Consider the following 25,932-nt stretch of genomic DNA (forward strand, 5'->3'; position numbering starts at 1 on the left):
CACCTATTAAACCTGTTAAGAAATCTGAAATCAAAGAAATAATTGATAATCTGGAAATTAAAAAGTCACCTGGATATGACTTAATATCTAGTTTACTACTAAAAAATTTATCCAACGAAGGCGTAAGTTTAATTACTTATATATTTAATACAATATTAAAAACAGGTTATTTTCCGATCCAATGGAAAGTTGCTTAAATTGTTCTTATTCCAAAACCTAATAAGGATCGCACGGAAGTATCTTCATACCGCCCAATTAGCTTGTTGCCTATTATATCCAAAGTATTTGAACGGATTTTTCTGAGAAGACTGGAGCGTATTTTATATGACAGTAATGTTTTACCGAATTATCAGTTTGGGTTTAGGAAACAACATGGTACTATCGAGCAAATTCATAGGGTGGTAAAGACTATCAAAAATTCGCTCGAACAAAAAAATTACTGTACTGCTGCATTTCTAGATGTCTCTCAAGCATTCGACAAAGTTTGGCATGTAGGTCTTATCTCCAAAATTAAATCTATATTTCCTCATCCCATAAGTTCACTTTTAAGATCCTACCTGACAGATCGATTCTTTCAAGTCAAAAGAGGTGGGGAAATCACTAACCTGTTTCCAATTTGTTTCGAAGTTCCACAAGGAAGCATACTAGGACCCACCCTCTACTTAATATACACATCAGATCTCCCAACGACGACCAATACAACAATCGCTACATATGCCGATGACACAGTTATCACGGCTTCAAATTCTACAGCAGCTGAAGCAACCCAGGTATTACAAAATCACCTACTTAAACTAGAGAGCTGGCTTAAGCTGTGGCGAGTCCAAGTTAACAGTTTAAAATCAACACAAATAACGTTTACTTTAAAAAAGGTGTCGCGCCACCAGTTTCTATAAACAACACTCCACTACCAGTTAATACCGTCGTTAAATACTTAGGAATCCATTTGGATAGCAAACTTAATTGGGGTATCGACATTTGGAAGAAACGCCTTCAACTCAGCTTAATCTATAGGAAAATGTATTGGTACATGAGTCGAAAATCAAATCTTAGCCTGGAAAACAAACTTGTGATATATAAATGTATTTTAAAACCGGTATGGCAATATGCAGCACAAATCTGGGGTACAGCAAGTAATACCAACATACAAAACTTCAACGTTTCCATTCGAAAGTACTGCGCCAGATCTGTAATGCTCCTTGGTATATCACGAACCACAGATTACACCACGATTTACAGCTACCAACAGTTTGCGAAGCAATATCTGCTGTAAACTCTGTATACAAGACCAGACTATCCTGCCATCCAAATCCGCTGGCCACGGATCTGCACAACATTTCACACGTAAGAAGACTAAAACGACCAGACCCTTTGGACCTCTAGTAAATCAGGAGAAATAGAGCATAGTGTCATGGTGCGGTGAAATAACAAGTTTCTATTCTGGTGTTTTCTAAATATTTCCTTAATTTGTGTTTTTAGCCTTGTAGTACTTATATGTGTGTCAGTGATGTTTATCTGTATTAAACTCTGTTTGTTAAGTGAAAGTTTAAATTAATTGTTATATCATAGATTATATTTATATTATGTCTTACCTGGGTGCTCGCCACTGGGCAGCTTCCCACTATGTTATTGTACATAAATTATACAAATTGCTTATTGTTTGTAATGAGACAGATTGCAATAAACATTGGATGTTAAAAAAAAAAAATTCACTGTACTCTACTTATAACTGAAATAAAAAAAAATGTTCTGGTAAGTTTCTGCTACACTTCCACGACCCTGATAATTTTCCACCACTAAAGCAATTTTATTTGGAAACGTTCCCACTAGCTAAATAAATATTCAAGCCAGCAGAATTAAAAAAAATGTTTTTAGTAAGTACCAAATTGCATACGAAAGCTGAGTTCTTTACCTTTAAAACGCATCCCGATTTTTGTCGATAGGACACTTAGATCAAAAGATATTGAATTTTTACCGTCGAGCTGATACAAATTTTATTGAACATTGATTTCGCGCTCGTAACTGACGTTCAAAATTGACGGTCGCTTTAAGCGTTGTTTCCGAGAGAACGGTTCATTCTATACAAAAAGGCATTATTAAAATTTTGTTTAAAATTATCTCAGCTACATTTTTTATTTGAAACATTTTTTCTACGGCGTACAGATTATTGGTAAATCGATTTTTTTGCGTTTTTACTCACTTCAAGGGGGCTTTTAGGAAGAATCCCGGGGGTAAAAGTGGTAAACTTTTTGCATCTTTTTTGAGATCCCAAAATTAATATTCTCAGCAAAATTCAGCTCATTCGTATGGATAAAACAACAATAGATGCATCTAGTTCTTCAAGCGTTTGTTTCTGTTTTTAGTACAGGGTTTTCCACAAAAAATTTCTTAATCATTTTTTCAAAAGCTGGTTCCGAATTTTAGAATATTGCGCTGAGTTTCTTTGTTGTTAGGCTAAGACACAGCAGAGAAGAAGAAGACTAGCAAAGAGAAGAGTAAGCAGCACAATTTCTTAAAAACAACTATCAATGAATTATACATTACCAAAGCAAGGTGGCGATTGGATTAGTGGATGCAGAACAACCTTTATGCTTAATGTTTTACAGGAACTACATAAACTTAAGGCATTTTACAAAATGATTAAAACTAATAACAGGGAGAGAGTTTTTTTAACGGATTGTCAAAAAAACTTAGCTCTTACGAAGTTACATGATCAGAGAGCTTACTTCTCTTCACAATATAATTTTTATATTTTAATATTTCTAATATGAAACTTAACTCTGACATAGATTTGGCTTATCTATGGACGGATTAAAATTTGCCAAAAAATTCAAGTGTTATAGCTTCAACGTTGTTTCATAGATTATCAAAATAAAAAGTTTCCAAAGATGTTAAAGAAATTTTAATTTATGCAGATGGCTGTCCAGGTCAAAAGAAAAATATTACAATAATCGATCGGTATGCTTGCAAGTTTTCTTCATAAAAAGGCGCCTGATAATATTCGCTGTTCAGGACAAAGTCAACTATAATACTTCCATTGGTGTTCCGTATTCGTGCAAATAATTCTGACAAATTTGAAGCTAGCAGAAAGTTTTATAAAGATGCCATAAATTTTTCTCTAAGTAATGACGTGAGTGATTCACCCACAACTATTGACAAATAAGTTATGTATAGAGTTTTCTTTCTGTCAGAAAATATTGAAGGTCTCTAAATTCTGCTTAATTGTATTCACGAAGTAGGAGACGAAATCGGCATTAAAATAAACTCCAACAAAACCAAATTTTTATTCTTTAGTTGTAACCCACATGCAGATGCATAGATTCAATTAAATGAAGTCGAAATTAAAAAAGTTCACAAAAAACATATTTGAGAACTGTCATAATCACCAATTAGATCCAGACGTAGAAACACAACGAAGAATAGCAATTGCTATAACTACGTTTATGAAAATAGAGGGATTTTTGCAATAATCTTCTCAGACAAAGAATGGTTAAGTGCTATATTTGGTCTGTACTTTGGTATGGAGCAAAAGTGTGGACACTAAAAGTATCAAGTATGAACAGAATTGAAGCATTGGAAATGTGTATTCATAGACGACGCTCAAGATACCTTGGACAGCAAAAAAAACGAATGAGGAAGTACTAAGGAGGGTCAACAAAGATAGATAATTGCTAAAAACTGTTAAACACCGGAAAATGTCTTCTGAGGGGAAATCGATGTAAAAGACTACAACTGATCGTTAAGGGCAAAATAGAAGGCCGTAGAGAAGTAGAAAGAAAACAGGTTTCTTGGTTAAAAAACATTCGTAAATGGACTCAGATATCAAATGCAGGACAATTATTCCATGTGGCCGAAGATCTAGAAGCCTTCGCAATGGTAATTGCCAACGTCGGATAACTCCTATATGGCACGTGAAGAAGAGGAAAAGATGAAATGAAGAAGAAGAAGGATTTTCCCCAGTAGAAACATCTTCGATGTGAAATTTGTTATGATAAAATAATTCATTTTTAATAATAATGTTTAAAATAATTTATTAAATGAAGTTTAAAAAACACGATGTTCCGAATTTTTCGGGAATTTCCAATCTACAGTTGCTAAAGTTAGTTGCAAATGCCGTTATGTCTATAAGTAACACTAATTTTATACTGAAACTGCAGCTCACATATTTTTTATTTTGTATTCTTCTAATAAAACATTATACTAGAATACAAGTAAATCAAACAAAAAGCTCCAAATATCGCAGGAGTCCTCTGTAATAGTTGTTCACGTCTGCTGAAAATTTTGATAGTTGTGACTTGACGCATTTCGCTTCTATACCACTCACATACTTTCCTTTTTATTTTATTTATCGTATGGTCCTTGACATATATATACATACATTTAATAGAACATAATATACATACTTTAAGTTTATAAACATACATCTAATTATTTATTTTGTGATGCCTGATAGTTTGTAGTTGTACGCAGTCACAAAGTAAATATGGTCGTTTATTCTATTTCTACATCTTGTAGCCACATCAGTGTTAGGTTCTGATTCTGTTTTCGTTGCGGCATAATTAAACTCTGCTGGTATTTGGGTGACACAAGGCATGTTGTTATTTTGTTTTTGAGTCCATTCTCGGTTCCACCGATCTTAGGATTGAACTTTTTTTCACGACGGCCATTGCTGATTTTCTTAGAGCATGTCTGGAGTGAAGTTGGCTATGGTTGGTATAAATCTATAACCTGATGATTGAGGTTACCGTTGTCAATGATCTGTTTGTACTTATTTGTGAGAAAGTGTTTGCGTCGTATTTGGGTGGTCGAATGTGATTCAGAACTGAAAGCTATTGCGTGCCGGTAGTTTTAACAACGCCAGCAATCATTCTCATGGTATTGTTTAACTGAACCTCCACTCCAATTTTTGTATACCTGGACTGCTAAGCGGACTGGTATTCCACGGCCGAAACGACAAAGCTCAAAGCAGGGTGGATACAGATGCTTCCCATGTCATGCTGCATAGCTTTTGATATTGTATTATATTAATATTGTCAAATATGTGCAATTTATATTTAAAATTTTAACTGGATTGTACGAAGTCAAAATAATTGATTCCCACTGAATTGAACTGAACGTAGAGATGACATTTGAAGAAGAAATATTTCTAAATAAGGATTTTGCATTACAATATATTATTATTATTTCTCATCAATATGTCTTTTGGAAATAATTAGGTATTTATTTAAAGCAAAGGTTTTTGTTCCGGAACTACAATTTTAAACATTAAAAATTGACAGATTCAGTAATAAACACTAAATTATCATAAACCTAGATCTTCATAGTGACTGTTCATAATTCTTAATCAACTATAAATAAGCTTATAACAACTAATTAATTAAATGTAAAAATAAATATTAAACTAGCAACTTGCAAAAATGTATAATATACACGGCGTATCTGTGAAAATAGGCCAAAAATATTTCATATATATATTTAGACATTCATTTTTTTTTAATATTTTTTGAATTTAATTTGAATTTGAATTTTAAATACGGAAAAGAGTAAGTAGTAAACTGTAAAGGTATACTCACCTTCTTAAATGCATAAACAAATTCGTGAAAGCCAGGAAACATATTTAATACTTAAATACATTTCTGGGCCTACCACAAACCTGGATTTATTCTCCTGGGAATTTCGCACGATTGATTGTTGTTATCTATCCTTACTTCGTGTCATTTGCAGATATATTATATTTTTCCATAAGTTTTATTTTTTGTTACATAAATAGTAACTCTATCACCCAGGACCAAATTTGACTTTTGGTTTGTTGTTGTTTTACTGAATCTGTAAATTCACTTCGAGATGATGTTTTGGAGTTGTTATTAAGTATCAAGTCGATTGCTTCAACAAGAGCGTCTGTAATTACTTAGATATGAAAATTTCTTGGCCTGATTTAAAAAAGTATAATTTATGCTTTAAAAAAAAATTTTTCTCCTCCAGTACATATCATCCAGCGGTATTTAAATACTTTTATCTCCTTCTTCAAATTTCCTGTTGCCAAGACACTTCTGCGAATGAGCATTGTTCTGATGAAAAAGGATATATATATATATATATATATATATATATATATATATATATATATTATATAAATTATACATATTATATATATATATATATAATGTAAATTATTTACAAATTTCAGCAAGAGCTTTGCTATGGCTTTGGTGAAATGATACGCCGAATATATAAAAATAAACGGCGAAAGGAACACAAACGTGAAACTTTTTCGTCAAACTTTTCGTGTATGAATTAATATCAATAGAGTATTACACCATTACTTTTGTATGCCCTACATCGTATCGAGTAGATACAAATTCAAAGCCAGTTTACACTAGAATAGTAGAAATAGCATCAAAGCCAGTTTACACTAGAATAGTAAAAATAGCAGGACACATATTCGCTGACTTTGTGTGTATAAGTGTATATTGAAGTGAAGATATAACTCCGTATTGAAGTGTGTATCTACCTGAAGATGTAGGGCATACAGATATAACGTTATAACAGTCTATTGATTCCAATTCATACACGGAAAGTTTGACGAAGTATGTTTCTTTCGCCGTGTATTTTTATATATTCGTCGTCTAAACTAAGCCAAAATACCAAAGAGCTAATAGGTAAAAGAAGACAGCTGACGGAAAAATACTGCTCCAACTACACAACAATGAAGAAATTATATAAATCAATTAAATAAAGATATATACCGGTCAATCCTAAAAGACGTAAGAGAAAACAATACAAGAGAAATAACTAAAATAATTCAAAAAAATAAAGTTTAAAAGTTTTGAGGCGAAATACGAACAACATAAGTAACAAAAACATGTACAAAATAAAAGACAAAGATGGAAACATTACTACTGATATAACCAAAATCCTTGAGGTTGTCGAATCCTTTTATCGCGAAATGTATGAGAGCACCAACGAAAGGCAAGATCAGCCCCTGCCCAAAATCACCAATCAGGGCTCAGAAATAATGCCAGAAATAACTCCATACGAAACTAAAACCGCACTTTTAGAAATGAAAAATAACAAACCCCCTTGCGATGACGGAGTAGTAATAGAAGCGATCAAACCAGGTGGAAATAAAATTATCCAGGCTTTTGCCAAGCTTTTCACCGAATGTATCTACCAAGGAAAAACTTTTTCAATGGAACAATGCGGTCATTATTTTATTACACAAGCAAGGAAACATAACAAATTAAAAAAACTATCGTCCTATCAGTTTGCTTTCACACATATATAAACGTTTCACAAAAATTATCAAAAAAAGGCTGGATGCTAAATTAGACTTCTATCAGCATAGAGAACAAGCTGGATTTAGATCGGGATACAGCACTAACGACCACTTACTAGTGATAAAGAACCTGATAGAGAAGTCTGCAGAATACAACAAACCATTGGCACTGATATTTGTCGACTACGAGAAAGCATTCAATACCATAAGCCATCAGAAAATGTTAAAAACATTGACAGAATGCCAAGTAGACCATCGCTACACTAACATATTCAAATATATCTACCAAAATGACACAGCTAGCGTAAGAGGTTCTAAACAAGAAATAAATTAATTCTGTATACAGCCAGGAGTACGGCAAGGAGACACCGTCTCTCCAAAGCTATTCACGATGCTTTTAGAACATACTTGTAAGAAGGCACATCTTACAAGTTAGGAACGAGCATGGTATAAACATAAATGGAGAGAAGCTGTCATTTGAAATTTACAGATCCTTACAGCCGATCGTATGGATGATGCAAAAAATATGTTTGAAAAATTATATCACGCTTCCTTGGAGGTCGACTAAAGATTAATACGAACAAGACGTAAATAATGCCTTATCTGGTGCTAAATCGAAAAATTGCTTCTGATTTAAGAAATATTGTGCAGACTATATCGTATAAGCACTTAGGACATAAAATTCAATTAGGCAGAGATAACCAGACATGTGAGCTCTCACGTCGCATAGCCTGGGCAGCGTTTGGTAAATTAAACCACGTATTTCAATCGGATCTACCCATATGCCTCAAAATGAAAATCTTTGACCAATGTGTGTTACCTGTACTCACTTATGGAGCGGAAACATTAACACTAACAAAAAAGGTAGTTAATAAGATTCGTGTGACTCAGAGGGCTATGGAGCGCCAGATGTTAGGTGTCTCTCTGAGAGACCGAATCTCAAACAAAGAAATACATCGTAGAATAAAAACAACAGACGCCATCGAAAGAATCGCATCGTTAAAATTTAAATGGGCAGGACACGTCGTCAGATTATCAGCCAACCGATGGAAAAAACGTATTTTAGAGTGGAGACTAAGACAAAAAGCGATAGGGAGCAGGGGACGCACACCAACTAGATGAACTGACCTGACGCGTGTTATCAATAACTGGATGCAAGCCGCACAAGACAGAGACAGATAGAAAGAGCTGATAGAGACCTATGTCCAGCAGTGGACGCATACAGGTTAATGAGGATGATGATGATGATTCCGCGTCTCAATTCAAATATTTTGGACACCATTTTTTATATATTGGACACCATATGTACCACATTTGTTTTAAACGACTGCCTATAGTCAAGTGTTGATGCTGTCTACAAGCAATTTCGGTTTTCCTCGTTTTTTTTTCGATCAAATGGCTGCTAATTCAATATTACCATCGGTAGTCTGTCATTCTCTATATATGTCCATACTAAATAAGTTGTTTTGCTGTATTTCTTCTATTATGGTGGTTGTTCTGTCCATGATTTGTCTTATTTCTTTATTTGTTAGTGCATTATTTTAGATATACCTGCTGATCTGCGCCAAAAATCAATTTCCATAACAAGTAAGTTTAATTATTGTATTGTAATTTTGTAATAAAGTGTTAATTTTTAAATATCTGCTTACTTTCCGTACTTATGTCATGATAAAAATATGTAAATAGAATATTGTAAAATAATGGTTCACAATAAATTAATTACTGCGAAGAATTATATAAACTTTGTGACTGGCCCATTTTTTCTGACACGGTGTTTAAACCCAATTCTAAATCATTAAATGCATATTTAATGCATTATAAAACAAGATATTAAAATCATTATAAATCACTGCATCTTAATGTCTTATTTGTCATTCTGCATATGTATCATCCATTCTAACAGCCTAAAATCTTTAATACACTTAACACTTTACACATCTTGTAGGGCCGGCATTGGGCCATCTATGCGGGGGATGCAATGGGGCCCTAACAGAGGTTGAAAGGACAAAAATATTACACAGGTTTTCTGGACATAATAGAATAACAAAAGCAAGAAGTAATCCTCAAGAATCAAATAGGATAGTATATGATGACTTCATAGGGGAGGTAAGCAAGTGATAGAGAACGTGTATCCAGTATATTCGTTCCAAGTAAAATCGTTGATCATAAAATGAAATTAATGGAACATCATTATTTAATTTTTAATAATAACTATAAATATAATGTTAAACAAGTGATAAAAATTAAACAAAATGTAACAAAATAAATTAGTATATTTGATTAATAAATTGATAGAAGGTGTAGCCTACCCTAGGATCATTTACGTTATTGTCATTTATTGTGACATACCCAGTAGGTACTATAACTATATGTTATTGTACTGCTCCTATTTTTATATTACATAAATAACTGTTCTCTATAATATATCGCAAATAAATTCGTATGCCTATGAGATTATCATTTCGACAGTTATTAACAAATGAGATAATGAATGTCCTGTAGTGATAACTTCAAACTCTCCCAAAAATATTTTCTGAACCGTAAAACTTTAAATTACTATAAGTAGTATACGTACGAAATGGTATTCCATTACTTCCTGAAATTTTATTAAATATAAATTTTCTAGTTTTTAGTTTTAGAAAAACAAGCAGGGATTCAAAACAGGGTCATAAGGAACAGGTTTCCTAATTAGCAGTTAACTGAGGGAAAAGGTTATAAATTTTAAAGCAATTTGTAAAATACTCTCTTATATCAGAATGTCGGAATAAAGAACAAGCAATCTAACTTAACAACAGGAATAATGAATATACAATTCACATAACCAAAAAAACAGTATAAGGTAACATGGGTAATATCAGGATCAACTGAAGGTAATCAAAGACACAATATTTTGATTTCAAAAAAGTGGAAAAGAACAATTTAAGATATCATGTTGTATCGGGGTGTCACTTTCTAGTAATAGGAAATATAGAAATGAAAATAATTAAAGGCACAAGGAAATACAATAAAAGAAAAAATTGGAATGTAGGGAAACTAGACTCGGACGTAATTCATAAAAATTATTCTAAAGAGTTGGAAGCAAATTTAAAAATTTAAACCCCTAACAATATAGAAAAACGTGGTAAGAAATAAACGGCCACATTTTAATAGCAACAGAAAAAACAATGGAATATCTTCTTTCTCTTCCTTTTTTTATGTAGACATGAGTCTGTCTGTTTTTCAGTGTGCCTCCAGTAAGTTGTCGTTCCATCGTTTTTGTAGTCTTCCTACTGATAGTCTTCCTATTGGGGAACCATCTCTAGCCATCTTTACTACTCCATTTGATGTCATTCGGCTTATATGATCGATCCATTCTACTCTTCTATTTCTTACCCAGTCCTTGATGTTCTCCACCTTACATCTACGCCGTATATCTGTACTTCTAGCTCTGTCCCTGCTATTTGTAACATCGTTTTTGTCTTCTCTGTATCAGGTCGTGTTTCTGCTGCGTATATAATTATTGGTCTGATGACACTTTTGTAAATTCTGCCTTTTATATCTTATGGAATATAACAGATAGAGACAAAAAAAAATAATGATACGACAGAGACTACGAAGCAGCAGCTACGAAAAAACCTAGCCCAAAAGAAATGGCTGAAGACAAGTAGTGAAGAGGACTTAGAAGAATATAGGAAATGAAAGAGAGACTTAGACAAATATTGTATAAATAAAAAAAGAGATCGATCGATAAACTTAAGTTGAGATAATACAAAAGTTTAGAGATAAATAGCAAGGATAATGTAAAGTTATTTGAATGTATAAAATTACAAAACAAAAAAAAACAAGCAGTTAAGATTAATGCCAAAATACGGGCGAAGAATTATAAAGAGGGAATTGAGAAGGAGGTATTTGGGAAAAATTAAGAATGCCTGAAGAATAGGAAAGAGGGTATATACTTCCTACTTTAAGAAAGGTGATAGCTCACAACGCAACAACTATAGAGAAATAACATTGTTGAACAGATGCTAAAAAATATTGATATCATTAATCAGACTACAACTCGCAAAAATCATCATCATCATCATCATCATAAGCATCTCGACAATTCATTGTGGATCTTGGCCTGCTCACAAAGAAATCGCAACTCCTGTCGATTGCTGCAACTTCCCTACATCTTCTGACCCTTAGAATCTGTAGGTCTTCTTCCACATCATCAATCCATCTCTTTCGTGGTAGTCCTCTACTTCTTGTGCCCTCTGGTTTTGAAAATGTTATTCTCTCCGTGTATTCGTGATCTGACATCCTAGCAATGTATCAAGCCTTTTAAGTCTCTGCACTTTAACGAATTTCACAATATCTGGATGTATAGCTCAAAGTTGTATCTTCGACGCCATAGCCCATTTTCATTTACGTCCCCAAAAATCTTTCTAAGAATTTTTCTCTCAAAAATACCAAGAAATCTTTCATCATTTTGAGATAAGGTCCACGTTTTAGCCCCATATATCAAAACCGGTTTCATTAAGGTCTTGTATATATTGAGCTTTACTACACATTCGATATTTCTATTTTTTAAATGTTTCTGGAGACCGTGAACAGTTCTGTTTGCTTCTTTGACACTTCTTCTCCTGTGGTCATCACTGTGTAGTTGACGTTGTAGATTTTGTTGATGGTCTATGTTGTAACCCCCTTCAATCTCGTTTATATTTAGATGTTCGCTAAAATGTTGTGCAAGGAACTGAGTTTTTATCATGTAGAATTTTACCGCATTTCCTGGCTTCAAAATTTACGAAAGTGGTATAACACGACTACCACTGAACTGTTCCGCGCTGCAATAAATAAAGTAAAGATAGCCGTGATGATCGCCAACATCCGGAACGGATAGGCACTTTAAGAAGAAGAAGAGAATTTTACCGTTAGTGTCTTTACAAATTTTTAATCGTGATTTACATTCTCGACGGCTATTATTTAAGGATTTGTAGTATTTCCTTGTTTCATTTTTAGCGAATAAACTTTGTATCTCATTGAGAGTGTTCTGTTCGTATGCCCTCTTCTTTTTTAACTATAATCTAATACCTCTCTTCTTTATTTCGCCGTGTACAACCTGCGTCGATGGTTTTTTTTATATGCTGCGTTCTTTCTATTTGTGGCCATTTCACACTCATGATCAAACCAATGATTTCTTTTTCTGACTTGGTTTTGCCCAATATTTTAACCGATTTCTGTAACACAATATCTCGTATATTTACCCATAGTTGGTTAATGTCTTCTTCTTCTTCCAAGTTTTTTGTCCATATTTGATCTTCTATTTGCTGTCTGTATACATTTTCAATATCGGGATCTTTTAGTTTATTATTGTCGATGTTTTCTCTCCTTTTCCAGATCTCCTTTTTTAAATTGGATATTCTCTCGTTAAATCGTGCTTTAACTAAATAGTGATCACTATCTATGTTTGCTCCTCTAAAAGACCTAACATCTAATAAGTTAGAGCAGTGTCTTTCATCCATGATTATATGATGTATTTGGTTAATCATTTCATTATCAGAAGATTTTCAACTTCTCTCACGTATATTTTTTTGCAAAAATAACTAAAATTAAAAAGGGAGACTACCAGCAGGGATTTAGAGGGGAAAATTTAAAAATAGATGCTATACACATAATCACACAATTAATTAAACAATTGCATAGTTGTAAATAGTTATTCCATGTGCCAGAAGATCGAGTTGCATTCGCAATGGTGATCGCCAACATCGGATAATTCTAATAAGGTACATGAAGAAGAAGAAAGATAAACAGGGTATTGACTTACATATCCCCGTTATTAATTTTAAGTTTTTATTAGGCTGTCATTAATTTGACAGCCTTTGAAGACCAGACCTCATAGCAGACGTGAAAAGAATCTAGAGATTCGAATGAAACTTATAAAGCTATGAAAAGTCAATGTAAGGATTGAAAGCATCAATCATAACAGATCGTGGAATCTCCAAAAATATAGAAAACAAAGTAACTTACTATCAGCTTCACTATTTAATTGTAGCAATAGAAGGAATAATAAGATCTACCCAAACAAAAGTTACAATTATAACATCAACGTTGCAACTTGTTACGTACGTTGATGACATAACACTGATTAGCAGATATCTAAACAATTTAAAGGAAGAATTTGCGAAGTTGTGCAAGGAAGCATCCAAGAGGGGTTTGGCAATAAACCAAAATAAAACAAAATACCTAATATGCTCCAAGAAAAATACAGTTATTACGACAGAGATAAAAATTGGAGAATATGAGTTCGAAAAGGTAGAAAAATTTAAATACTCATGGGTCTCAGTTAAAGGAACTAATGGAAGAAGCGTGATAATCAATGAACGAATTCTGACAGGAAACATAACTAACTGGAAATACAACAACGTTCTAAAGTATAAGAAGCTAAAATATACTTTTCTAAATGGAAAATTATAAACTTAAAATTTACAGAAGAGCAATTATACCAGTAATACCATGTGGCGCAAAGTAATCTGCCTGACAAAGTTAATAAATATTAAGAATCCTAAGGAGAAAAATAATTCGGGAACAGCAGTCCTACTAAAATTTTGAAAGGAGAAGACATCATCAGATTTATCAAGACACAAAAGCTATGTCATGTCAAATTAAGAATAGGTTCGCTTTTGCGGTAATGTTCCAATTTTACACGAAAAAAAAGACTAATTGGGATCTGCTCGCCTGCCCATACCTGTCCGTCCACCTCTCACACCTGGCGGCGTACCAAAGGACGCCGTATTCTTCCCACGACCTTTAACATTTTCTCACACCCAGCAAGCAAGCAATTTGATTAAACCCAGCCTGTGAGAAATGTTTACCCCTAAGAATTACGTTCGGGTGTAACAATTCATTGGACCGAGGTGTGTTAACTCGTGTAAAATACAGGAGTCGCCCCACCGCGCTCCAATGCTCCGTACCATCCCTTTCCCCCCTATAGCACTCTGATGCGCGATAGGGGCACAACTATCAGCCAAATGCTCTTCATGTGGAGGTCCTGGGTAATAGAACCCCAACATGGTTTCCTAACCGATTGCAAAACTCAGGACAGCGCATTGTCGCTATGATCCTGTTATCTTAATTTTTCTCACACCCAAGTACCCCATACCTTACTGGTCTTTTACTTAGGTACCCTAACGCTTTTTGAGTAACCTAGGAAATAGTCTTCGTAGATATGGTCATGTGAGCTAGATAAACCCTGATCTTTCAAAGAAATATTATTCCCAATTAACTTCCCCTTAATTTTGGATTCCTCTTGGTAGCAGGCAGTTAGGCTTTTCTTTAGGACCAGGAGCTTTTTTAAAGTTTATTTATTGTGTATTATGAATTTGACAACAAAATGCTAAGAACAATAATAGCAGAGTTATAATTCGCTACTGCTAATGGATTCAGTTTCCTAAAAATATACTTTGTTCGGATTATTATTAGCTCCTTTATTCAAACTGCATATTATGATAAATTTATGATACCGTTCTGTTAAATGAAAATATAAAACGTACCAGAACTGTCACAAATTTAAATCCCCTCTCATCTCTCTTTCAAAACATTTGTTGAATTGCGTAAAAAACATCAAAATGTACAAAAACAATCAACTCGAAATATTTCTGTTAATTTTTCGTTACACACAATTGCTCATATTGTGCCAAAATTAATTTGTTTTGTTTTTTTTTCCTTGTTTCAGTTTAATTACTTTTAGTTTAATAAATAGTACAATAAGTTTAATTAACAATTTAAAGGAAGAATTTGCGAAGTTGTGCAAGGAAGCACAAAACGGTAAAACAAAGTAGATACGGTTCGATAAGTACTTAGTCTACAAAAGAAAAACGAAAATTTTGAAAAAGTGGCGATTTATTTCTTAACATAGTCTCCTTTTAGCTTGATAAATTTTGACCCCGTGATCCTCCAACTTCTTTAACCCGTCTAACAAATACGTTTTCGTGAAGTAAGCCTCCATGGCGGCGATGATCTCTTCATTCGACTTAAATTTCTGACTGAGTGACTTTTTTAAATTTGAAAACAAAAAAAAGTCACACTTGGAGAATGCCGTGGCTGAGGCTTCACAATTCGACCCATGTGGCCATGACGATGGTGCAGTATGAGCCGATGCGTTGTTATAGTGAGTGTAATATGTGATCACTTTGCCCTTCTCCAAGTAATCGATATAAATCACAGCTTGTGAATCCCAGAAAACGGTGGCCGTTACCTTACGAGAATACGAGATCATGGATTTTTTTTTCACGTGGTAGCCGTTTTCGGAGCATCTGGGCGTGACTTATCAAAAACCGACTGGCAATTACATTAAAACTCGTTAAACCAATCTTTGACGGAAGCTATCGAAGAAAAAGAGTCACCCTACACAGCATCCAGGGGCTCTTTGATTTCACTGCGTGATTTCCCTTCACAAAACAAGAATCAAATCTCCGACCGATATTGCTCTTTTTAATCCTGAAGCACCCTTGCTTCCATACGCGGTTAAAACGAAACTTCGGTTGAAATTTTGACATTAGCCGTCTACGATAATCTAGTTCACAATGCTGTAGTATACTATATAGTATATTACATTTTTAGTAGTACACGATAGTAAATTTTTATTGCGATAGTGGCGCTATCGGGCGGTGAGGCTAACTACTTATCGGATCGCGTAGACATCTTTTTGTTTAACTTTTACAAATTATTAATCGGATTTATTTATTACTGCACATTTCACTAAGTTTTCTTTGGTTCATTTCAATAAACATTATTAAAATAAATGCTTGTATTTATATGGTACCACACTAATTTATTAGCTCAAATATTGTGGTTACTAGGGGGCAGCATTAATTATTACACGGTAAATCAATAATAAAAAATCTGATAGACCAGGTGATATCTGTTATAAAACACCTCATTTTGGTAAATCGTATATTATCCTACATTTTTCTTTAATCGCTTCGAAATATTATTAGAAATGATAATTTCACTATGCCGACACTTCAAAAAGTGGGCTAAATTTGAGAAAAAATTTAGAAAATTTATTTTTTTTTCTCTTTTTATGTGCTATATCTTGGGAGCTAGGCATTTTAGACAAATTTTGTTTAAACAAAAAAGTTTTGCAATTTCCTATAAGAGAGAATTGATTGCAAATTAAAAAAATAATAATTATTATTAGAAAATTAGCAAAAACCATTAAAACAATTTTCAATAATCTTTTTCTTATAAGAAGTACTTAAAAGCCACATAGAACTTTAAAAATTTACCCAGAGAATCTTTTTAATATAAAAAACTTTGTACAAAATTTTAGCAGAATAAATCACGTCGTTTTCACAGAATAATTTAGAATCTAAATTTAAAAAAAAAATTATTAATTTTCAAAATTATTCCTGGCCAATAAAATAGTTTTAAATACTTGAATTTTTTTATAAATAAAAGCGCATTCAAGCTTTCAAATATAACTTGAATCATTGAAATCCATTAAATAGGAAAGCTCTGCGAATTTTTTAAACAACTGTACAATCATTTTTAAGCTAATGAACAAATAGAGTAGCTTTTTCAATTTCTAACTGTTTCGTAAACAAATACCTTTCTCGTGCCAACTACTTAGCAGATTAAATTTTCACTTCTTTTTCTTGTGTGCAACCTGGTTAAAATTTTGAGTTAAAACTTAAACAATACAAAAAACTTTAAAATTTCAATTATCTTAGCTTTAAGTGGACCAATTTTGGTCATTTTAACTGAGGTCCCATGAATTAAAACTTTCAGATATGATACTCTAAAAAAATTATTTGTTTTTCATCTTTTTACGTATAAATGAATAGGACCATGCAAAATTACGCCATTTTGTTTTTTGTCGTTAAGTTTGATCGATTATAACTTAGAGAACTTGTACATTTTTGTTTTAATACATAATAACGTTCCAAAATTTCACGCTTCAAAAACTTATAATAACTTAGTAATATAAGCTTAAAATCTTCTGTGTATTTAAATCATTTCAAACAATCTCGAAAAAGCACGCGATCTCTTGTGACGTCATAACGTATGTTTGTGTAATGACAGGTCTCCTGTCTCGTATAAAAGTATTAACCAATTCGATTCGATTCAATAATCTATTCGATTCGATTCGATTATATAAAAATAAACTTATTATAAACTTAAATTATGGCTTATTCTCATCAAAAATAGTAAATTTTATTTTATTTTATTTTATTTCATTTAATTAATAAACACGCACGGCACTGCGTTTACTATATCATGTAGTTTGTGGTCGCGCGATGTATCGCTACAGTCGTTACAGTCGTTACAGTTTTTTTTTTCACCTCAGCTCAATCCACCTTTCAAGAAAGCTGTGCTTCCAATAATATTGACACTATACTTAGTTTAAAGTACTCCTTATAAAGTTTTATAATTAAATAGGTATGAAAATAATAATCAAAATAAAATTAGTATAATAGGAGTATAATATATACTTAGTTATTTGCTTTAACTCCCCGAACTTCTCTCAGGGAAAAATTTTCACCGTTTGGAAAATATATGACCACCATAAACATATTTACAATGGGTAAGTTCTTAGACTAGTCTCTGGACAAAACCCTCTTCGGTCATTTTAAAAAAATTGTCTCTCAAAAAATAAAAGAGAGAAAAGGGAGAGAAAAGAAAAGAAAGAAAAACACTCAAATATTATAAAATATATCTTTCACAGAAACTATCTAGTTTCTGTGAAATATATGTATAAAACTAAGATACACCATAAAATAACTACCACAAGTAAGCGAATGTCAAACGTAATGAATTAATGGCGCTAATCCTTGAACATTCGTACTATATGACGTCACTACCAATGAGGGCGCGTTTTGGAATAGCTGCCCTAATTTGAATTTTGTCTCGATTTTAATCATTTTAAGGGACCAAAAGAAAGACAAAAACAACTTTTTTTATATATATATTTTAAATTATGTTCTGTTGTGATTTATAGCATTTTTTTTCGAATTTAAAATTGTATACAAGTTCCCTATTGAACAATCTTAATGTTTTTTTTTCATCTTTCGCTGAACTTTCGATATAAGATTAGAAAAAAATGTTAATTAAAAATTGAAAACTTATTCGATTTGTTTATTAGCTTACAAATTCTACAGTTGTTTAAAAAATTCCCTATGCTATTTAACTTTCCTTTAATCGCTCATATTTCAGGAACCTCTCAACTCGCGGGGTGTCTGCAGCACCCCATTAGTTTTTGTTTAAGTAATAAAACCCAAACTTTTTTTATATTTCAGGTATATAATGTAAACAGTTTGTCACAAAATAAAACTATTTATTTGAACAAATATTACATTCTACAATATGTAGTCGTTGAATTTTATAAACATAGATTTTAGGAATAAATTTGCGCACAACTGAGAAAGAAATAAAAAAAAAATAAAAACATAAAGTAAAAAAGATGAAACCAAAATTTTTTCATTATATATAAAGAACAATAAACAAACTTAGAATAAATTCACTGGCCTCGGTAGCATACATCAGATATTGTGTTCATATAGCTTAGGCACATATTTTTATTGCAATTTTTACAACAAGTCTTACATTTAATGTCTTTTGCTCGTGGACATATTAGTGCATCCTGCCTTTTTAATAGGCATATTGTCACTGATTGTTGCTGCATTACCTAGGACTCTTTTCAGAGAGTTTGAAAGAGATTTTACTTGTGACCTAACTTCCATCTGTGGTTGCACTAGAGTAAATCCAATCTCTTCTAGAAACTTCGATCTGGGAATTTTTTTAGTAGGATTATTAGGGAAATAAACGATGTGGGAATTAATTGCAGCTGTATTTAGCAAATGATATATCCTCAAAGGAGAACGACGACAAGTTCTGGACACATTATATATCTGGCATTTTGGTATACCAGTTACCTTTAAAGGCTTTAACATTCAACATTAACTGAAAGAAAACTTGGAGTGTTTGTTTAATTTTATTATATTTTTGTTTCCTTTGTTCTGACATTGTTTTCGAAAAGTTAAAGTCTTTTGTATTTTTTCGACAAAATAAATTCTAAAAAAACACAAGTAGAGAGCTTGAATTACATTTTTATACAATAACCCCAGACTATCAAATATAATATTTACTACAAAAATGTAAACTTTCTTCACATTTGCCCCTGGGGTAAATGTGATATATTGATATGATTTTAAAAAACATGATGCAACATTAACAACACTAAAGATTATTTAATTTTTTTCTACACAATGAATACAAAACCGTTCAAAGAGTATATGATTTTTTTGATAAATTTACTGTAAGGAAAAGTACAGGACAAAAGATCAGTAGGAAGACGGCAGAACTCGTGGCTGAAAGACCTGAGTAGATGGTTCGACCGCTCATCCGCAGAAATCTTTCGCGCAGCAGTTTCCAAAGCTACAATTGCCATTTGGATCGCCAAACTTCGAAAGGAGACGGCGCCATGAGAAGAGAAGAAGGCATGGGGTGTTCACAACACTCCGCGCGAGTAACGGAGGGTTAACGGATTTCAATGATACGAATTTTATTTGAAAGCCTGATTTCTCATTTATATGCAAAAAATTTACTTAATTTTTTTCTTTACTTTAATCAATTACCTATTTAAAACTTTTTTGTTGGTTCTCCACAATATTGAAAATGAATACCTTTTTTAAAAAATTTAGATTTTAGAAAGTTATTATGCGAAAACTAAACGAGTTTACTGAAATTTTGTGTAGTCTTTTTTTATATTATTTTTAGATTATAAAGATCTTTTTGGTAAATTCTGACAATAAAATTTAAAGATGTGATTTCTAAATATCTAAAAAAGATTATTGAAATACATTTATTTTTGACCCTATTTTTTAAGACTGTTTTCACAAATTGTTTAATAAAAAATTTAGCCTACCTTTTAAAGTTTCCTCATAGTGAAATTATTATTTCATATAATATTTCGAAGCAATTAAAGCAAAAAAATAGAATGATATACGATTTACCCAACCCAAAACAGATACCGCCTGGACTATATTGAATTTGGTGAAATTTTTGATGGACGGTTTTTTTTGGAAGGTGAGATAGTATAAGTTCACTAACTGCTATATAATGTTTTAGAGCACTGCCATCTCTCCAACCAGATCCAGATTTAATCTTCATTTACAGGGTGTAAGACGTAGAGACTCTATTAATAGTTCCATTGGAGCGACATCTGTTAGAAGACTGTTAGCTGTTGTCAGAGGTGGCAATAGAAATGGGCCTACAGGTAACTCGTTGTTAGGGTATACTGGCTTTATGCTTGCTTTAATGAATTGTTGCTCTTCATGTTCTAAGATACAGAATAAACATACCTGTCACCTGCCGCTTTTGCCTTAATTTATTGTTCCATTTAGTGCGTTAAAGGCGAATGAGACATTGAGATGCAACTAGATGCAACACGATAGGTGCAATGCTTTTATTTGGCAAACAAAATCATCTGATTGAAGAAATGCTTATTTACCACTTAAAATAGTACTATAAATGTAAAAAAAAGGAAATGCTTCCGCCAGCCGCTAGCCGCTAAATTTATGTTTATAGGTACAAAGTACAATTTATATGTGTTTTATATACAAATGTAATGTATAAAGTGTGCTATACTGAGCCTTTCTTTTTAGTTTTTTTATGATTTTCTGAAATATGAACTCGACGCAATATCATCTCAAATAGAGTAATAATAAAATATTTTAAATAGAAAATGAATAAACTAAACTGTAAAACATTTTTAAAAATGGAAATTACAATACCAATAAATTCGTTAACATTACATTTAATGAATACCTTAAAATTTCAAACTAAATAATTTATTTTATTAAATTACCACTGCCACCATTTAAAAAATAATTAAATAAATATTTGATTTAAAAAGTAGACATTTTTTATTTAAGGTCGAATAACTGGACCTGTGTACACAAAGAAAATCCTAATCGTGAACTTAGCAGTGATATCCATTAGCCATCTTTTTTCTTCGATCGCATTTTTACCATTTTTGGTTTTACAAAGCTCTGTTTCCATATGGTATAATCCAGTTTATAGTGATGTTATTAATGTGAACAAGGGATCTTACTTGGTTTCTGCTAGTTCCATAATAGCAGCTGGTTCAGCTTTAGTAGCCCCGTGGATATTAAGAAGGATTAGTCCAACTGTGACGATTGCCTCATGCAATGGTAAGTAAGGAAGATATTTGATATTTTTAATTCTTTGAGATAATGAAATAATAAAGATAATAGTTTATTTCAATCATTTGATAACACGTAAATTTTCATCTTCATGATTTTATTTCTGAAAGAATTTATTTTGCTTTTGATCAATTGCATTTTTTACCTATGAGCAATTGATCTTAATGTTCAACTTTTATTCAAAACTTTTACATGACCTTTCTTTTACTAATTTTAGCCATCATCATTATCATTAATGTCGTTACAACTCTAGCTAACCTTATCGCGTTTACTATTGCCTTTCATTAATTTCCCACCCACATTTTCTCCAGATCCTCTCTGACTCCATCTTTTCATCTTTTTTTAGGCCGTTAAACAGATTTTCTTCCATATTTTGCATATTTTCCATATTTTCTAAAACACACTGTTTATACCCGTGATTGTCATTACTATGTATTACATGTCCTGCCCATCTTAGTCTATAGGCCTTTATATATCTCTCCAAACTTTTCTTTCCGAAGGGAGACTCTAGTTCATTATTGTGTATGCGCCTCCATTGGTTTGTGGCGATATCTCTGCAAGGGCCGTATATTACTTTAAGGATTTATCATTCCCACACCAATTTGTTTACTTCTTTTTTTTTGTTATCGTCCAGGTTTCGCTTCCTTACACCACGGTTGGTCGTATAATGGTTTTGAATCTCTAGATTTTTGCATTTCGTGATAGAAGTTTTGGCATCATTAGATGTTGCACTGTAATGAAAGATTTGTTCCGCAAGTATTACCGTTTTAACTTCTCGTTCTACTTCATTGTCACTAACGATTGTTGCTCCTAGATATTTAAATTCTTTAACCAACTTCGAAGTTATCATCATTTATAATAATATTTGGCCTTATTCGTCGTCGTTCTTGAAACGAATCTGTATTTTGTTGTATCATCATTTACTTCTAGACCGATATGCAGCTACTTCAAAACTTAAGAAAATATCCTTAACTTTTAATGTTGATTGTGGTACTGCTTCTACGTCATCGGCAAAGTCGAGAACGATCTTTACTCACTTAACAGCTATGTCTGGTTTGATTTTCGAATAAATTTTTCGCATGGAATATTTTAGTGCCAGGTTAAACAAAAATGGGGTGAGCAGATCACTCTGTCTCAGTCCAAAATTCACGCAGGAATTATTTGACGTTTTAACTCCTATTCTACTTGTGGAAGGGAGTTGTACACACATTCGCGTTACCGAGCTAGTTTATTATGTACCTGTATGTTTCTTGTATGCCTGTTTTAAACCTATAAAGATCTGATGTACGTCTTGATTATGCTGTTAACAGTTTTCAAGCATTTATCTGATAGTTAGGGTGTCCGTCGGCAAAAAAGTTTATGATACTACTCTCTCGAAACTTTGGGTATCGCTTCATTAGATCAAATCTGACACGACTTCCTTTTATGAAATTCTTTGGTTCTTTCCTCTCTGGGGCATTTTTCCTTTAAGTTTCCCGAAAATTTTCACCCATCAGACAGAAAAATCGGAAACAAGTTCCGTCAGACAATATGAAAAGGTATTTATGCTGCTGTTAATGAAAGTAGGTATCCCCAAAAAATTAGGTGGTTATCTATGAATTTTGTCAAAGTGGTTTTTTAACCATATTGGAGTCGCCAGAGTGTTGAGTGATATAATAATAATAATAATATCGTATGGCATTTTTGCCGGAGAAATCCTTTTAGACAGGTTCCGGCGCCATTTGCATCTTTAACACCGTTTCAAGTAGCTAGGATTGATGTACACACTAGCCGAAGGGGCTGACAACTTAAGTGTCCTCCGAAGCACGGTAAACGGCTCGTATCATTTTTAGAAGTGACAATGTCATTTTTGGTGCCGAGATTCGAACTCGTGCGCTTTGGCTTAGAAAGCCAGTATCTTGCCGTTGCGCTAAGACTGTCCACATTATCCACTATATTTATCATCAGACAATTTTATTTTCATGTTTTTCTTATAATTTTTAAGCTTTTTAATTAAAAGAATATATTGTCTGACGGAACTTGTTTTCCTATTTTCCTGTCTGACGGTTGAAAATGTTCGGGAAATTAGATTTGGCCTAATGAAACGATACCCAAAGTTTGGAAAGGGTATCATCTATCATAAACTTTTTTGCCGACAGGCACTCCTAACTATAGTAGTAAATATTTGATCAATTGTCGATGTTCCAGACCTGAAGCCATACTGGTAGTCAGCAACTAACTCTTCGGCATATGGTAGAAATCCTTTAAGCAATACCGAAACTAATAGTTTATATCTAGTATTGATAAGTGAAATTATTCTATAGTTCATACACGAGCTTTTTTTTCCTTTCTTTTCTAGTCGTACAATAGTACTGCCATACCATTTTGTCGGCATTATTTTTTGTTGTCAGGCCTTTACTATTAATTGATATATTTTACTTATGATTTCATTATCACCTTATTTAATTAAGTATGTATTAATATTGTTCAGACTCGGGGATTTACGGTTTTTTAGGGTTTTATTCTAGGCTTGATGGGGATATTTCTATTTCGATCGTTCGATACGCATTTAAATGGGACTTGACATCAACACAGATAAGACCAAATTTATGATAGTATCAAGGAGTCCAATAAAGAATGTTGATATAAGGTTGAATGCTCGAAGAAATGAACTTTGAAAAATTAAAGGCAAATATCGAGCACAATTTTAATAGTCAAATCATGCCCAAGTACTTTCGCTTTCTACAGCATCATCAGGGGCATCTGAAATAAGCCAAGAAACATTTTTTTTATATGAAGAAAATTGATTAACTTCGATAAAAAACTCGAAGTTAATGGATGATAAAAGTTTTTTGTGATTAACGTTTTAGACTTACTTTGTTAAATTTGGGCTATCCAGCAAGCACAGAATTTAATAAACATGAGTTTAAACATAAATTGTACATAACACTACACAAAAACAAGGACAAACAGTTTAAAATTATTTAAAAATTATTCTACGCTACATTCTTGTCGGCAACAGGAGAGATAATGGTATTTAACGGAAATGTTAAGGTGACATGTGACAAATGACAGCCTTGATGAGCAGTCACAATCTTGGATAGTGTGATCTGCACATATTAAAATTCTGTGTAAGTAAGCTGGCATTGACCAAAGGTCCACTAACAATACTATATAGCTGATTTTCTATAGTAGCGTTAGTTGGACCTTTGGTCAATGCCAGCTTACTTACACAGAATTTTAATATGTGCAGATCATATATTCATGATTGTGACTGCCCATCAAAGCTGTCATATGTCACATGTCGCCTTAACATTTTCGTTAAATACCATTATCTCTCCTGTTGCCGACAAGAATGTAGCGTAGAATAATTTTTAAATAATTTTAAACTGTTTGTCCTTGTTTTAGTGTAGTGTTATATACAATTTATGTTTAAATTCATGTTTATTACATTCTGTGCTTGCTGGATAGCCCAAGTTTGACGAAGTTAGTCTAAAACGTTAATCATAAAAAACTTTTATCATCCAATAACTTCGAGTTTTTTATGGAAGTTAATCAATTTTCTTCATATAAAAAAAACGTTTCTTGGCTGATTTCAGATGCCCCTGATGATGCTGTAGAAAGCGAAAGTACTTGGGCAAGATTTGATTATTAAAATTGTGCTAGATATTTGCCTTTAATTTTGCAAAGTTCAATAAATAATGAACAACTAACCCTTGGTGGACAGCAAATAGAGAGAGTGATAAAGTATCAGAGTACGAATAGAAATGGCAAGGGCAGCGTTCTTAAAATTCAAGCAATTGTTCTGTGACAAAAATCTGAATACTGCGCTGAGACTGAGGTTTGTTGAATGTTACGTCTGGTCCCAACTATTGTACGTGGTAGAAACAGGGACGTTAAAAGCGCAAATAGTTAAGAAGCTTGAAGCCTTTGAACTTTGGATACACCGGAGAATGTTGAGAATTCCATGGACTGCCAGGGTTACCAATGAGGAAGTGCTGAGAAGGATGGGTCTAGACAAAAAATTGTTGAGAACAATAAAAGTACTCAAGACTGCATACCTTGGACACATAATGAGGAATGATAAATATAGTCTTCTGCAGGTCATCATGCAGGGTAGAGTCGATGACAAAAAGGAAATAGGTAGAAAGAGGAAATGATGGCTGCGAAATATTCGAGAACGGACAAACATGACTGTAGACGAATTATTTCACGTTGCAAGAGACAGAGAAACTTTTAGAAATGTGGTCGCCAACCTCCGTTAATGGGGACGGCATAGAAAGAAGAAGAAGTTACTCATTTTTCCGTTGTTTACACCGTTTTCATAAGTTTCATTAGTGTCGTTCAGGAGTTCTTCAAAATATTCAGCCTATCTTTTGTTTTTTTTTATTTTCAGCAATAAGCATTCCATATATATATATATATATATATATATATATATATATATATATATATATATATATATAATATATCTGGAAATTGGGCGTCCCT

At 32.8% G+C, this 25,932-nt stretch overlaps 1 protein-coding gene across 1 annotated transcript in view; it reads left to right on the plus strand.

Annotated features, from left to right (window-relative positions):
• Positions 1-25,932, plus strand: part of LOC140434601 (uncharacterized) — a 147,368-nt gene that overhangs the window by 61,460 nt on the left and 59,976 nt on the right. Inside the window, exons 3-5 of the mRNA XM_072522982.1 lie at positions 9,222-9,382; positions 20,366-20,513; positions 21,172-21,450. Of these exons, the coding sequence (XP_072379083.1) occupies positions 9,222-9,382; positions 20,366-20,513; positions 21,172-21,450 (588 nt within the window). The remainder of the gene's footprint in view (positions 1-9,221; positions 9,383-20,365; positions 20,514-21,171; positions 21,451-25,932) is intronic.

The sequence above is a fragment of the Diabrotica undecimpunctata genome, chromosome 2 (genome assembly GCF_040954645.1).
Source record: "Diabrotica undecimpunctata isolate CICGRU chromosome 2, icDiaUnde3, whole genome shotgun sequence".
NCBI lineage: Eukaryota > Metazoa > Arthropoda > Insecta > Coleoptera > Chrysomelidae > Diabrotica > Diabrotica undecimpunctata.